The sequence below is a fragment of the Corvus kubaryi genome, unplaced genomic scaffold (genome assembly GCF_017639235.1).
Source record: "Corvus kubaryi isolate FWS band 111438036 unplaced genomic scaffold, C.kubaryi_AGA036_p1.0 37385, whole genome shotgun sequence".
Lineage (NCBI taxonomy): Eukaryota > Metazoa > Chordata > Aves > Passeriformes > Corvidae > Corvus > Corvus kubaryi.
Window position 1 is genome coordinate 14,211,269 of NW_024581127.1, and position 15,229 is coordinate 14,226,497.

General features: G+C 41.2%; 1 protein-coding gene across 1 annotated transcript in view; it reads left to right on the forward strand.

Moving 5' to 3' along the window:
* The first annotated feature begins 4,194 nt into the window (after nucleotides 1-4,194).
* MTDH (metadherin) overlaps nucleotides 4,195-15,229 on the forward strand; it is a 34,368-nt gene continuing 23,333 nt past the window's right edge. Inside the window, exons 1-3 of the mRNA XM_042035948.1 lie at nucleotides 4,195-4,803; nucleotides 10,700-10,804; nucleotides 15,077-15,158. Coding sequence (XP_041891882.1) covers nucleotides 4,399-4,803; nucleotides 10,700-10,804; nucleotides 15,077-15,158 — 592 coding nt within the window. The 5' untranslated portion in view covers nucleotides 4,195-4,398. The remainder of the gene's footprint in view (nucleotides 4,804-10,699; nucleotides 10,805-15,076; nucleotides 15,159-15,229) is intronic.

Sequence of the window (15,229 nt, forward strand, 5' to 3'; positions counted from 1 at the left end):
TCTATGTGTTCATGGGGACTTTGCCCCAACTACCCCAGACACTGTCAGATGAGACTTTGAATTCCTAGCTATGACTCAAATAAACATGCCCTCATGTAAATTGAAGCACAGCTTTCTTGGGGTGATTTTATGATTAGTCTATTCCCTGTTCATCTGCTTTATGCCCAAAAATGGCTGCTGAAGCTTTAAGGTGGGTCTGGGGGGAGGGGGGAGCCTTGGGGCTCTTCGGAAGGCTTTTCCAAAGCCTTACTCCCCAGGCGTCTGGCGTGCCATGCAGTCTGAGTTTTTGCTTGGCTAGCTTGGGGTTTTTTTATTAGCCCAGACAGAAGGTTTTTTTTCCTTTCCCTGGCCTTGGAGAGGATACAGCAGCAATCCTTCGGCGTCTTTTTGAAGCAAACTGGACCATAGCCCAGGTGAGTGTGTCCTCAGGGAGCAATTATTTTTGCCCCCTGTCCCTTCCTTTGGCAATCCATGACCAAATGAAGTGCTAGGCTTTCTCTTTTTTCCCAAAGCTGAACATAACCAGATCCCTAACCATAGGTTCAGGCTGCAACTTAGCCCCAAAGCTCCTAACCATTAACCAGATGAGAAACTTCCCTGAAAATAATTCTTTCCTGTCCCACTCCAAATGGGGATTCAAACTTGGCCTGTTTCCTGTCCCTAAGCCTAACTGTAGCCGCAGCTCCAACACCTGGTATCTGCAGAGACCAGCCCAAGACCCCAAGCCATGATGAACAAGTTATCATAAGAGAATTCTTACAGCAAATCTTTTTATCAAAATGGAACTCTAGGCTCTGCCTTGTTAAAAGTCTAACTCAGTCTGAATGCAAAGGATGGGTTGAGCCCAGATGCTGAACTAGAATTCAGATTAAAAAGATTTCAGGAAAGAGGTATTTTTGCAGCCTACCCCTTATTCCAGCTGCTCCTTTTCTTCCCCACACGCACCAACTGTAGCTCTAGGTTTTATCTCTCTCCCAACCAGGTATATAATGTTAACAGCAACCCTAATCCCAGACATCAGTTGCGCCTTCCCCAACACGTCCAGCCATTGCCTGGATGAAAAATGTCTCAGGGAAGAATGTTTTCGTGTCTTATCCCTTTTTGGCAGCTTTTGGTAGCTCCACACTAAGTGCATCTCTAGGCATGATGACCCTCATTCTCCTAATTCCAATCCTTAATTCTAAGCCCATTCCTCAGCCTGGGCTGAGTCTTTGCTCAAGGCACCCAGTCACGACCTAGATGAGCAATTTCTCAATGAAAATTCTGTCTGCAGACTACTCATTCCCTTTTCCTTAACTTGTTAACGTTGCTAAGGATGGCGATTCTTGGATCAGGGATGTTTCTGTTGTTGTTGCTCCCTCCTTCCAGAAAAATAATGAGTCTATAACTTAGTATTTTCAGTGAATTATGTACTGAGTTCACCTTAAAGCAACTCAGAGTCATTCATGATCCATATAAGACAGCAAAATTGCTTATTGTTCAAGATTTTTTCAATTTCTTGTCACAACAACCTTGAATGTGTTTTGTTGGGATTCTGCTTATTTAACTGATCAGACGCTTCTGCTGTATCCACCTGACTTCTAGTCCAAAGAATGTCTACAGCTGCAAGACGCATGGCTTCAATATCGTTCACGATAATCATAAAAACCACTTGAAACAGATACTTTGAGACTGTAAAGAAATGATTAGGTTTTCTTCATGCCATGACAACCAGAAAGTATGGAGTTTAAATATGGTGGAAAGGTATTGTGTAAGGTACATCTAATAGCTGTTGTGGTAAAACAAGGAATCTTTGCAGGGCCAACAGAGATGGCACTTAAAAAAAAAAAAAAAGCTTTATCTCCATTCTTTCTGTTTTTTCCATTATTTTCTCTTTTGCAATGTGTCATTCAGTCCTATGCTGTGATCTTTGGGAGAATGGCATGAGAAAGATGATACTTTATAATAGCACTGCTGGAAGAGTCTTTGGGGTAACTTTGATCAGATCTATTAATACAGTTGAAGAGTAATACTAGACTAATATGTGTTGAAATTAGTTCCAAAGAAGACATTTGTTTTATTTGATGAGTACTGTCAGAGTAGTATATTTGTTCCAAACAGTTTTAACAAGTCAGACAAACTTTCTTCAAAATATTTCAATTTGCTACAAACTGTATGCCTATTTATGGCTCTGTCTCATTGGTTCAGAATAAAAATATATTTATTCCTTTCAGATTAACTTTACCTCCGAATCAAACCGAAATTGGCTATTTCCAGGTCCGGATCTGCTCCCTTTGCTCTTTTTTAAGACAAATGTTTTTCCGATGACAGCTCGGCTCTTCACGATACTGCCACTTGGTGGTGCCCCGGTGCTACAGTGAAAACCATCGTGTCAATCGCTTGGATTGTGGAACTCAGCCCCACCAGGTTCTTGCGGTTGCTTCCTTTAAAATGAACAACATCTACTGTTTTACGGCCTCAGTTTAAAAAAAAAAATATATATATATTTATATATACAAAACACAAAACATACACTGTAGCTGACTGATGCTTTCAAAATTGTTAGGGATATATTTTGATTAATGCATTTAAAACTAAAACTACATGATCATGTTCTGTCACCTCTATCTATAGAGTGCAACATCTTAAACGTCTTAAAATATTTACAGAATAATTTATTTGGGTTGTTAGGATGGCTGAAATGTGCAACAACCAGTTGCAACAATGACAGTTGATAGTTTCTGAAAGATGTAAACAGTCTGTGGTAAAGCATCCTTGACTAACTGAACTCCTTCTATGACAAGGTGACCCACTTATTGGATGAGGGAAAGAAAGGCTGTGGATGTTGTCTGCCTGGACTCTAGTAAAGCCTTTGACACTGTCTCCCACAGCATTCTCCTGGAGAAGCTGGCTGCTGATGACTTGGGAGAGTGCACTGGTTGCTGGATGAAATACTGGCTGGATGTCAGGCCCAGAGAGTGGTGGTGAATGGAACTAATCCAGTTGGCAGCTGGTCACTAGTGGTGTTACTCAGGGGTCAGTACTGGGTCCAGTTCTCTTTAACATCTTTATCAACGACCTCAACAAGGGGATCAAGTTGACCCTCAGCAAGTTTGCAACTGGAACCAAGTTGTGTGGGAGCGTTGGTCTGCTGGAGGGTAAGAAGGCTCTGCAGAGGGATCTGGACAGGCAGGATTGATGGGCCGAGGCCAATTTTAAGAGGTTCAGTGAGACTGAGTGCTGGGTCCTGCACTTGGGTCACAGCAACTCCACACAATCCCACAGGCTTAGGGCACAGTGTCTGGAAAGCTGCCCAGCGAAAAAGGATCTGGTAGTGCTGGCTGACAGCAACTGAACATGAGCCAGTGTCTGCCCAGGTGGACAAGAAGGCCAATGGCATCCTGGCCTGTATCAGAAATAGCTTGGTCAACAGGACCACGAAAGTGACTGTCACCCTGTACTTAGCACTGGTGAAGCTGCACCTCGAGTGCTGTGTCCAGTTCTGGGCCCCTCAGTACAGGAAAGACATTGAGATGCTGGAGCACGTCCAGAGGAGGGCAATGGAGCTGGTGAAGGGTCTGGAGCACAAGTCCTGTGAGGAACGGCTGAAGGAGCTGGGGGTGTTTAGCTTGGAGAAAAATGAGGGTCAGGGGTGATTTTATCGCTCTCTACAACTCCCTGAAAGGATGGTGTAGCCAGGTGGGGGGGCGGCCTCTTCTCCTAGGAAACCAGTGACAGGACGAGAGGACATCGCCTCAAGCTGTGCTGGGGGAGCTTCACCTTGGACATCGGGAGGAATTTCTTCACAGAAAGGGTGGTCAGACATTGGAATGGGCTGCCCACCCTGGAGGTGTTTAAGGAAAGAGTGGATGTGGCACTTAGCGCCAAGGTCTAGTTGACAGGGTGGCGTTCGGTCATAGGTTGGATTTGATGATCTCAGAGGTTGTTTCCAACCCCTCGGCCTCGGCCGCCCCCGCCGCTCCTCCCCCGTTCGCCGCCTGCCACGTCGAGACCGCCGCCCTCTCTGCCGGCACTGCCCTTGACTGGGCTGGGCTGGGCAGGGCAGGGCGCGCCACGGCGAAGGAGGCGGCGGAGGCGGGAAGTGCCGCCCGCCCGCCCCGCGCGCGGCGATGATGGCGGTGATGGCGCTGCTGGCGCGCTGCGGCGGGCGCGCGGCGGGGCGGTGACGTCGCGCGCGAGGCGGAGGGCGGGGAGGAGGAAGAGGAGGAGACCTGGGCGGCTCTGGGGCTGAGGCAGCCGCGTCCCGCCGAGGTTCCCCTCGCGTCCTGTCCTACCCCCACCCCCGGTGCCTCCGGCTCGGGCGGGCCGGCGCGGCTCTCCCGAGACCGCGATGCGCTCGGCCTGAGCGCGCCCTCGCCGCCCCGCCCGGTTCGGGCCTCTACGGGGCCGGGGACCGCGATGGCTGCGGGGAGCTGGCAGGAGGCGGCGGCCCGGTGGGCTGAGGAGGCGGCGGCCCGGGTGCGGGACGCCTTGTCGGGCGGGCTGGGGCTGCTGCCTGCCGAACTGGGCCTCGAACTGGGCTTCGACCCGCAGGCACTGCCCACCTGGCTCGCTCTGGCGGTCCCGGCCGCGCTGGGGCTCGTGTTGCTGGGGCTGCTGCTGGCCGCGGCCTGCGGGGGCGGCCTCCGCAAGAAGCCGGCGCGGAGCGCGGCTGTGAGGAAGGCTGACGAGGCGGCCGGCGCGGGCCTGACGGCCGGTGGAGGCCATGGCAAGGCGGCGGGCCCAGGCCCCGGGCAGCTGAACCTCAAAGGCGATGAGCAAAAGAAGCGAAACAGGAAGAAGCTGCCGGAGAAAGCGGCGCGGGTGAGAGGGGTGTGAGGACCGGGAGGGCAGCGGGGGTGAAAGGCTTATTGACAGCAGCGGGACACCCGGCCGGGTCCCAGTGGGAAGGCGAGGGGGTCGCGTCTGGCGAGCGGCCCCGAGCGCGGCTGCCGCTCCCCAGGCCCTGTCGCCGGTGGGAAGGATTTGGGTGCCATACAGCTCCCCCCGTGCCGCCGTGCGATATTTGCCTGTGGAAGTAAGGGGTGGGGGAGGGGGGGGAGAGGGGGGGTCCTGACTGCTCTGGAGCCGTCTCGTGTCGTCTGGGTTATTTGATTGGTTTGAAAACCTGGAGGAGCAGCGCTGCCCCAAGTAAATTACATGTTAATAGTCCTGGGTGATGAAGAAACGGCTCGCTTTTTGGAAGCGTTTTATTGTAAACAAAAATTATATGAAAGCTGCTATTACTGTTATTATTCACTGAATGCTTGCAAGGTTAGCAACCAGCGGTGGAGACCTTAGCATAGCTTAGAATTTCAAGCCAGGAGTTGTAGTCTAGGCAAGTAAAAACTATAGGAAGCAGCATTCTAAGCCTTATAAATGTTGCGATGATTCAAACTTGAGTAAGCTTTTTGCTTTGTATTTTCAGTAGAACATGCTAGTGTCAATGTTGCTGTGAGCTTGTCTCAATAGGAATATGTCTGATTTAGTTGTTACAGTGAGGATCATCTCCTTTAATAAGGAAGTCTGTGTCTTAGCCCCTTAAAAAAGATCATTCCTGTAATTTAAATTTTTTTAAATCTTCGCTATGTGGTGTGGGAACCTTCCACCTTTGACAGTAGGCATCCACTTATGAGAAAATTAGTAGAATGCAGAAATTGTCAACTGTCCTTTTAAAGGTTACAGTTGTCGCAGTTTTTGGGGCTTGAAGGGATTGCTTCTGTAGCTTTTATGTTGTTAGGATGTTTGTAATCCTATTTATGTCCAAATGGATTATAGGAATGAAAGTGTAGCAGATGTCCCCTGCCTATTACAACTGTGTCGTATATTATATCTTTCTCTATAAAATCTGAATTGTTTCCCTAATGATGAGAGAAAGGAGAGACAATGGGTTTGTGTCTTCACTTGAGTCTGTGGCAGTATTAAGATTTGAGGAGTTTGGGAAGTTTTTTTATGAGAACTTAAGGCTAGACCATCTTAAACAGAAAAAAAAAAAAAGTCTGCATATGCCACCAGCCTGTCTTTGAACATTGAATGCTGAAGTTGTTTCTGGAAGATGCAAGAGACTGAATGCTGAGCACCAAGAAGAGGAAACATGATTCAGAATCTTTCCATTGTAGCTAGGTTCTCCATTTTGGAGATGGTATGCTAAAGATATAATTTTTTTTGCCATCTTGAGAAGTAAATAGTTCAGTGTTAAATAAATATGTTATGCCTTCTTGACAACAAAAACTAATCCTACAAATTGTTTAGATTTTGCTTGATTTGTTTAGTTTAAACCCCAATATGAAAACAAGGCATAAACTCTTGCAAGTCATTGCCTAAGACATTTAAAAATGCCACCACAGATGATAGAGTGAATAAGTAGATATTCAGTGTTAACGTGACAGTGCTTTGTAGTGTAGGGCTTCATAAAAGCTAACTTTAGTAACTTTATATAAAACTTAACTAACTGACATTTTTAGTGGATATAAATAATTGTACTCTATTGAGCTTGGTTTACATAGGCATAGAATAAAGTTAAGGCAGTGTAAGAGCAAATCTTTTTGTAATCAAAAGAGCAAAGTAGTTTTTAAGATGTCATTCTGTATTGTTACAATTTTGAAAGTTATTTTTATAGTACTTTGTATTCGTTATTTCCATGGTGAGATGAAAAAAAATCCTACCTTTCTCCAAAAGGAAATGCACAAATGGAATCATTAACTGTAGAGCAAATAAGTTTATACCAGTGACAAAGTTTAGTAGGCCTGCCTCGTGCTCATTTTCCAAGATAAGTTTAGAGAGACCAGTATTAGCATGTCCCAGTGTTTTCTGACTTTCATGTGAAAAATTCTCAAAATAACATTGGAAATTCAGAGATGCAACAAAAATTCTTACTGATTGCTGCCTGGTCATTTTCATGTTGTGGTTTTGTGTGCTGCGATGCTGATACTGAGGTCTGGGAGGGGAAAAGAGTAAGCCTATTACCAGTAGATTTACTACAGGGCTTGCTGTGCCAGGGTCTAGATTTCCATTGTGAGTGTTTCAGAAAAGCTTAGAGCAACTGGTCTGTAGCATTAAGAACACACTACAGATGTCTAATTAAAAGCCGTAGGGTTACTTTAATACAGAATTACTGAGCTCACTGTATGGCAGGTGATGTGTAACACTCATCAGTCAGGATCAGAAACGTTCTTTACTGTAGCTTTTCTGAGGAAGAGTATTAACTGCTTTTTTTCTTGCATGTGGCTTTATTCAGTACCTGTTTAAGTAGAGTACAACTTACCTCCTGTTCTTAGTGAAATAGGTTTCTTTGAGTAGCACTGCGCTGACTGAATACAGTAGTACCTATGAGATTCTATTTTATTTACTTGCTGTGAACAGACTGAGAAAAAAATTGAGCTGAAACTGTTTAGCTTTCACTAACATTACAGTTTACAGAGCCTGTTCTGGCTTTCTCAGGCTGCTTGGAGCAAGGTGTCATGGTGTCTTTACATCAGATTCTGTGCAGTAAACCTGAAGCTGCTTTTTTCTTTTTTTGTTTTAACTCCTGGAAGAGGCAGAGCTCTTTTTCTCCTGTCACAGAGTTCTTTGGCCCCATTAAGATTTTTTTTTTCTGTCCATAAAACTTGATATTTAAATTTAATTCTTTCCCCTTCTGGCTCTCCCTCCTACTTCAGCAGAAAAAGATGAAGCTGTTCTTACATGGTTTCTGTGCAATCTGTCAAACACCACAGAAACTAGAGAGTAGCCATCTTCTGTGCTCTGCTACCACTTAGAAAGCCATTCACACCATCTATTTGTAGATGTGGAAAATACCACTTTGACTATGTACTTCCTATTGTTTGTCATACACCTGGAGAAAAAATGCTACATACTCTAGTAAAAGTATTTGCATTCATTTGAGGAAGTTTCATATTTGGTCTCCTTGAAAGAACTTTCGGGACTATGGCAGTTTAGTGCTTATTTGCACTTAGATTGTGTAAAGACTTTATACTTTCAGCTGATGCTCGTGTTGGTTTGTGTATATGTTATGGTCCAGTGGCAAAAGTAGGGCTGTAGGATTCTTCAGGCCTCATAGAGAAAACTGCTTAATTTCTTTCTGAAGAAAAGCTTACAGAAAACATTGGTAAACAGGTTCTTCCATTGGCCAAGGATATTCTAAGCAGAGGTATCTTTATAAAGTGTAACTGAGGACTTTGGCTAGTACTGCATGGTAAGATTGAGGTGATAGCAATTTCATTAATACTGTCTGAAGTGTGAAACTGAGTTACCCTTTGCACTACCACACTTAAAGAGTACTTTTCATTTTGACAGTCCAAGCAAAACCTTTTCTACGTTTAGTATATCTTACTATCTTCATGAATGTGTGTGGAAAAAGGTTTATTTAAGTATTGGAATTTTAAGGTCCTCAGGCAAGAAAAGCTTTCAGTAATCAGTACTGTTACTGACAGCACTACTTCTGCCTTGTCGCATCATGCCTGGAAGCTTTAAGATGAGGGTGAAAAAGATGGCAAATAATAAATTGCACAATTTTGAATTAATTAATTTTGTCGATGGATGTTTAATATATTACCCATAAAGTTTTAAACTTTGGGCTGTGGTTGTCTTTTTAAAATGAAAAATTTATGAATACTGTAGAAAGACTTTTTTCTTTCCTGCTTCTGTTGCTGTCTTTGGTATATCCAAAAATGGTCACTTGGATTTTGGTTAAAATTCTGTGATTCATCTGTGGGCAGAAAATAAGTGTGGAAAGCTTCTACTGAAAAGGAGGATATTACAATTAAGGGATGCATTTCTCCCCTGAATGTATCAAAGTGCAAGTTTTCAAACATATTTCTTAAGGTTGTTGTTTACATGATCAGATGATCAGACAGCATTTTGCACAGTCATGTGGATGAATTTTTCCAGAGGGTTCTTAATGGATATGAATTAGTTTACTAATTCAGAGAAACCGCCGAAGGTTTTTTTAATTAAAGATTAAAATTTCTGTTTATTGAGTAGTTGGGAGGGATTAAGAAAGTACTTTTCAATTTAAGGTATTTATATAATAGCAAAGAAGCAAAGCAAGGTACAGTATTTAAAAAGTTAGTTTGCTGTAAACTTTCTGATACACATCCAATACTAGATGCATTAAATATATTATCTAACTCTACTGCTAAACAGACTGGAGAAAATAGGCACAAGAACCGAGTTTTGGCAATGAGTTATTTTCAAGATTGAGTATCAGTTCTTTGGTATACCTGTGGAATATACCAAAACTTTGTTGAGAAGAACTTTCTTGGAGAGTTCCTAGACACAGATTTGTAAAATATACTTCTTTTTCAGAATAATGAGGGAAATGTACTGCATATTAGATATGAGAAGTCCAGTTTAAAACTCGTCGTTGCAGGAGAAGAGGGTTTAGGTGACCTGATCTTTCAATTTCTATTTATAGTTACTCTGAAGAAGTTAACATGCTTGCTAACTACAGTAAGCAATGCTATGTTATACACTGGTGAAATCATGCCTAGGGTGGTTTGTAAGCATAATACAATGTGGCAAGGCTTAAATGCCTGTAACAGTTAAATTGAGGATCAGATCTAATGTTTGAAGGAACAGGCCACACTAAGTTGTGATATGGCTTTTGTTTTACTTGAAAGCAATTAGGTTTGTGTGATGTAGAGTTAAAAATAGCTTTTGGGTTTTTAATAACAAAAAATAACTAAAGGTAATAGAGCTTGAACTTTATTTGGAAAGAATTGCAGAAATTAAAGCAACTATGAAGTAGCTATTTATGCTTATTTAGTTTTCAGTCATTAATTTACCCGGGTCATGTGAACCAGTGACATTTGTGTGGACTCTTATCAATTACTGTTCTTAATTGTTTTTCACTCAGTGAAATTAATGGCTGACAGCAGTATAATTTATGCATATTTTCATCTTTTCTGCAGTTAAGCAGAGTAATTTCAGTCACAGCTTTTTGTTAAAACTAAATTACTTTTAAATTACTACATTTTTGTAGGGGGAATATATAGGCTGAGGTGTGTGCCTTTGCTGTCAAAGATAAAGACTCATTTAATGATTGTCCAGAGTTTTAATTTTATGTGTTGAATAATACATGCTAATTTTCTTTCCTTAATTGTGTGAGGGGGAAATGGTAGACTAATGTAACGCTTGTAATCAAGTCTGTCTGAAAAGAACAATGGGGTGTCGTGCTTAGTCATGCTTCATGTTTGATTTTGAATTTCTGTTCTACTGTGAAGTTTAACTTGTGAAGGAAGTGAGCTGGGAGGGATATACATAGATAGAAATTGCAGATGTTTGGTCAATGAAGAAATTACTTTTAAAAATTAGTCCTGTTACTGAATTGCTACAAAGTGGTAATTGTGTTAATTTAATTAGATAATTTATGGCACATACAACTGTAGCTGTTCTGAATCAGCTTTCAGAACAGCTACAGGTAACTTTAAAAGCTGGTAAATTTCAGAAATTTACCTTTTGTTATGAAATTGCCGGATTGAATAGAAGTGAGATGAAATGAGAAAACCTGTTCTCTTTCCTTTTCAATTTCTGTCTTTAGTAAATACAGAATTGCAGTAGATACTTTGAACACCAATCCTCAATTTGGTCTGCTTTATTCAATAATCTTACAAGCATTTTTTAGTCAACAAGTAATTGCATTTCAGTAGTAGTGTAATTTGAGCTTTGCTTCATCTGCTTTCTCTGATTTTTTTTTATTATTTATGCTTGTTGTTTACAGCCTAATGGACGGTCTTTCCTTGATGTATCTGAAGATGAAGTAATACAGACTGTCCGTAAAGACAATATAAAGCAGCCTGTGGACACAGAAAAGAAAAATGAAAAGGTCAGTTGTGGATACAAAGCAAGTGTTGAAGTTTGATGTATGTCATTTCAATATCTAATAACTCTAACAGGATTTCAAACCACAAATACTTATATGAATGAAGAGTTGTATTTCTTATTGTGAAGGGTACTAATCTAATTTGGAGTTGGGAAGAGCTAAAGTAGTATTTTCTTAACTTCTGAGACATGCCTTATCACAGAATGTTTGTCAAGCAAACTCCACTCCCAGCCCCCCACTAAACACTGATATCTCTGTTCATCATGTGATAGTGTTAAGCCTACAGAAATAAAGTTTGTGTTTCATCTTTGATGGCTTCTATGGCGATGCAGCATAATGATAGCATTGTTAAGTGCCTTGTAAATGGTCTACCGATTGGCGGACTACTAATCAAAGGATTAAGACCATGTGTCTGCTTATTTCTTTTGCCTGATGTATCCATTTGTAATTAGAGTTCTTGATTTTTGATGACACGTGAGCTTTGAGGTCTGGTGTGAGCTTTTTGTTATGCAAATTAAACAGCTACATTAAAAATATATTTTTAAACATTGATCTGCAGTGTTACCTAAAACGTAACCACACTAACAGCAGTGTTATTTTTTGAATTGTGAGGACTAATCTTCTTGTCTTATCATATATGCTGTCATTTATGGGCAACATGGATATACTTGATAGGCCTTTGATAATTTTTTTTGCTAACATTATGCATGAAGTTTTCCCCCTGTCATTGTTTTCTGACTTATTTTCTTCAGTAAAGTGCTTTTGTTGTAACTCTATCTGAGGAAAAATAAATTATTATGTATAAACACTCAGAAACACTTGGCTGTGAGGGTGGTGAGACAATGGATCAGGTTGCCCAGGGAGGTTGTGGATGCCCCATCCCTGGAAGTAAGTGTTCAAGGCCAGGCTGGATGGGGCTTTGAACAACTTGGTCTAGTCCCTGCCCATGGCAGGGAGTTGGAACTAGATGATCTTTAAGGTCCCTTCCAACCCAAGCCATTCCATGATTATTGTCATTTCTTTAGCTCATTCCAGCTTTAATAAATGTACTTGACTACCCTCTAATAGCTTCTTTTGCTGTTAGTACTAAAAGACTGTGTCCTTTTAATTTGCTGTAGGGTTTTAAATGTTTTTGTGATTGGCAAATTGAATGACTTTTCCGTGAAATAGGTTTGCCTTGAAGTTTCGTGCTGTGTGCCTCTTTCTCTTCCCCACGTTTTGCATATCAGATTGACTTTGCTGGGTTTTTCCCAAGAACATAACACAACTTGAACCTGAATGAATAACTCTATTTGCAGGTTTTCGAGTAGGTAAGGTGTTTAAATCCTAAACTCAACTTCACCTTAAAACTGCAAACATAGTGATCTGAGTTTTAAAATGTGAAGTTGAAGCTGCAGCTCTAGGAAATGAGTACCACTAAGTGGATATGGATGATTATTCAGATTGTGCTTTCATATCACTTTGGGAGATCCTGGGCAAAACATTATTGCCTCAGGAGTAAATTGTTACCCTTCAGTTAAAAGCATACTTAAGAACTTTGTTTGAACTACAGGTAACTGTACAGGCTTCTAATTATTTGGTAAGGCTTCTCAGGGCATCTGTTACATTTGTGACATTATAAACCTGCTAAGGTTATGAGGGGTGCTGTGTATGTGTCTTTGTGTACCATCTTTGGGATGGTTGGTATAAGACTATGGCTGTGATTAAAGTCATATGTGCATGTGCATACGTATATGAATACACATAATCTATGGCCTGAAGGGCATGGTTATTTTTTTGTGCTTCAACATATGCTTTCAGTGAAAATCACATATCCTCTGTGTTTCTGTATTTCTTGGCTGCTTCAGGGTTGCGAATTTCATGCATGTTTTTCTGCTTTGTGGGAGGGGAAGCTTTGAGTAATGTCTGGACTGTGGCCATTCATAGGGTTTATGATTCTGCAATTAGTGACTTGCCACAGTACAGGGGATTTTTTAGTGTTTAGTGTAAGGCACTGTTACCTAAGAAGTGACTCTGTGAATGAGACTGTGGGAAGTTAAAATGTCATACTCCATTCTGTTTGTAAGCACTTAACTGCTTTGTCTTGAATACTAGAAATAATTAGTCAACTAGGGATCAGGAAGAAAGGTTTATTTTTCTCTTGTTCTTGTATGGGATACAATGCATGTTAAAGACTTCAAAAATTTTGTCAGGCCTGCAGTATTCCTCGTGTGCTCTTAGGATGCTGGCAGAGCCAACACTAGCATCTTTGTGTGTTGCAGAAGGTGACACTCTGAGTGCATAGACTTCTGCAAAACGACCGGCTGGCTTGCTCTGGCTTTAACATCTCTTGCTGTTACAGTCAGTTTGTTATTGAGATAGCGACTGGTACAGTACAAAGTTTAGCAGGTGTTGAGTAAATTTGATAAAAAAATGATGGTTCTGGTTGTTCAGAACAGCGTAACACAGTTTAGGAAAGTAAACGCATTTTCAAGATTTGCGTTCTTGATTTTTTTAAAAACAGTGTTTGTTAATCACAAACTTCTTCTTCGGCTGTTAAACTTTGATGGTTTCATGAGAACTGTAAATTTTGATGTCAGTACTTCCACAGGAGCTAGTTATGTAAGGAAACTGAAGTTACAATTTGGAAGACTAGTCATCTTGAATTGTTGTCTGGGCTTTTGAAGTAATTTCAGGTGTTCTCTTATTGCCAGAGGGCAGTTGGGTAGTCATGGCTTTGTAGATGGAAGCTTTAAGATCTCAGGTTCCAGTCTCAGGTTGGCTGCAAATGGGAGACAAAGGTACAAACTTGCTAATCTTTCCTCTGTTTGAGCTTCAGGAGGCAATTTAAACTCATTTTAATGCTAATTTTCACTTTCCTTTTTAATTCTTCCCTTGTAAGTTGCCCTAGGAAATAATTTGACTTGTTCATATTTTTAGAATCAATTCTTCTAAGGTTGATTTTGAAAGTCTCTTTTGGAGACTTTTCAGAAGTTAGTTAGCTGGTGTGTGGGTAAAGGTAGTCTGCTGAGCAAATGAGAATTCAGTTTGGGTGCATCTGTAGTTTGGGTCCCCTAGTGCATTAAACCATGAGTTAACTGTTCAAAATCAGTTCCCTAAATGTTATAGGTGTGGTGATGCAGCATTGTATATAAACAGTGAATTTTTTATCATCTCAGCTGCACTAACAAGCTATACTGCTCTCAGTACCTGTATTGAAACTACAGATTACTTTTGGGGCGTGGTAACTCTATGGCATGTGACCTGCATGCCATTGTGGGGGCCCATAGAATATCTGCAGCAGCTGTGGTAATAATCTAGGTGTTACCTCTTCTGAATTCTAGAGGGATTGTTAGATGCTTCTTGGACATTTAGGACTAGAAAACCAAATAGTGAGAACTCAGGTATACAACTGGCAATTACTAGTCTGACTGTGGCAGATGTATTTCAGAAAGACATCCAGCATTTTTAGACTATTTCAGAGACAGTGAATAAGTGAATAGTTCCCCTTATAACATTTGAGTGGATAACCATATTTCTTTTAAAAGTCTTGTTGTTTTTCATTCATGTTTATCTGGTAGTTCTTACACCTTTCTTCACTGGGTTGAAAAGCTTTTCAGTACTGTATTTTCTTTCTAAGAAGGTAGTCAAGTCAATTTGCCATCACTTTAGCTTATCAAAAAATTGAACTCCAAGGCTTTCTGTGATATATTTTCTCCCAATATCTTGGGGTTTTTTTCTCAATACTATCTTTTCAACACTCTATAATTGCTACCTGTTGCGCCAAAACTATTTGCAGTAGTCATGTGCGTTCCTATTTGTTTAGCTTAGCTCTTATATCCAAGAAGCCATAACTGATGAAGCCTTGGGGGGGGAAAAAGTTTTTGATGTATGGGCACTAATTGCACCTTACGTTTTGAAGTAATTTCCAAGCTGGATTTTTTTTACCTTTTTTTTAAAAGGAGTTGCTGGCATTATTTATTTCTCCATGGGTAACTTTATACTTCTGCACAAACCAAATTTTGACAGAGTGGTATCTGCCTGCTAAAACAGCTCATTACTCCTCTGTGGCGGTGATGCTGCCAGCAGCTGCTTCTACCCAGCTTTGTACTCTGTAGCATAAGTAATGTTCCCCCCACCTGCCATTTCTGTGCTGCATAAGTCTTTCACAGAGGGTTGTTCAGGAAAATCTGTTTTAAATTTATTCCTGTATTTGGCAAGGGGGAGGGAATTCTGAATCACTATGCCAAGTGATCAGTAAGTAATTATTAAGATAATGTTTTCTTTTTATTCTAGTCAAAGAAAAAAAAGAAATCAAAGGCAGATTCCAAAACGGTTCAGGATACATCTCGTCTAGATGGAAAGGAAGTTGATGAAGGTACTGAACACAAACATACACAAAATGCAAACATTTTGGCTTAAATGCTGTTTAAGATTTACTTGTGTTTG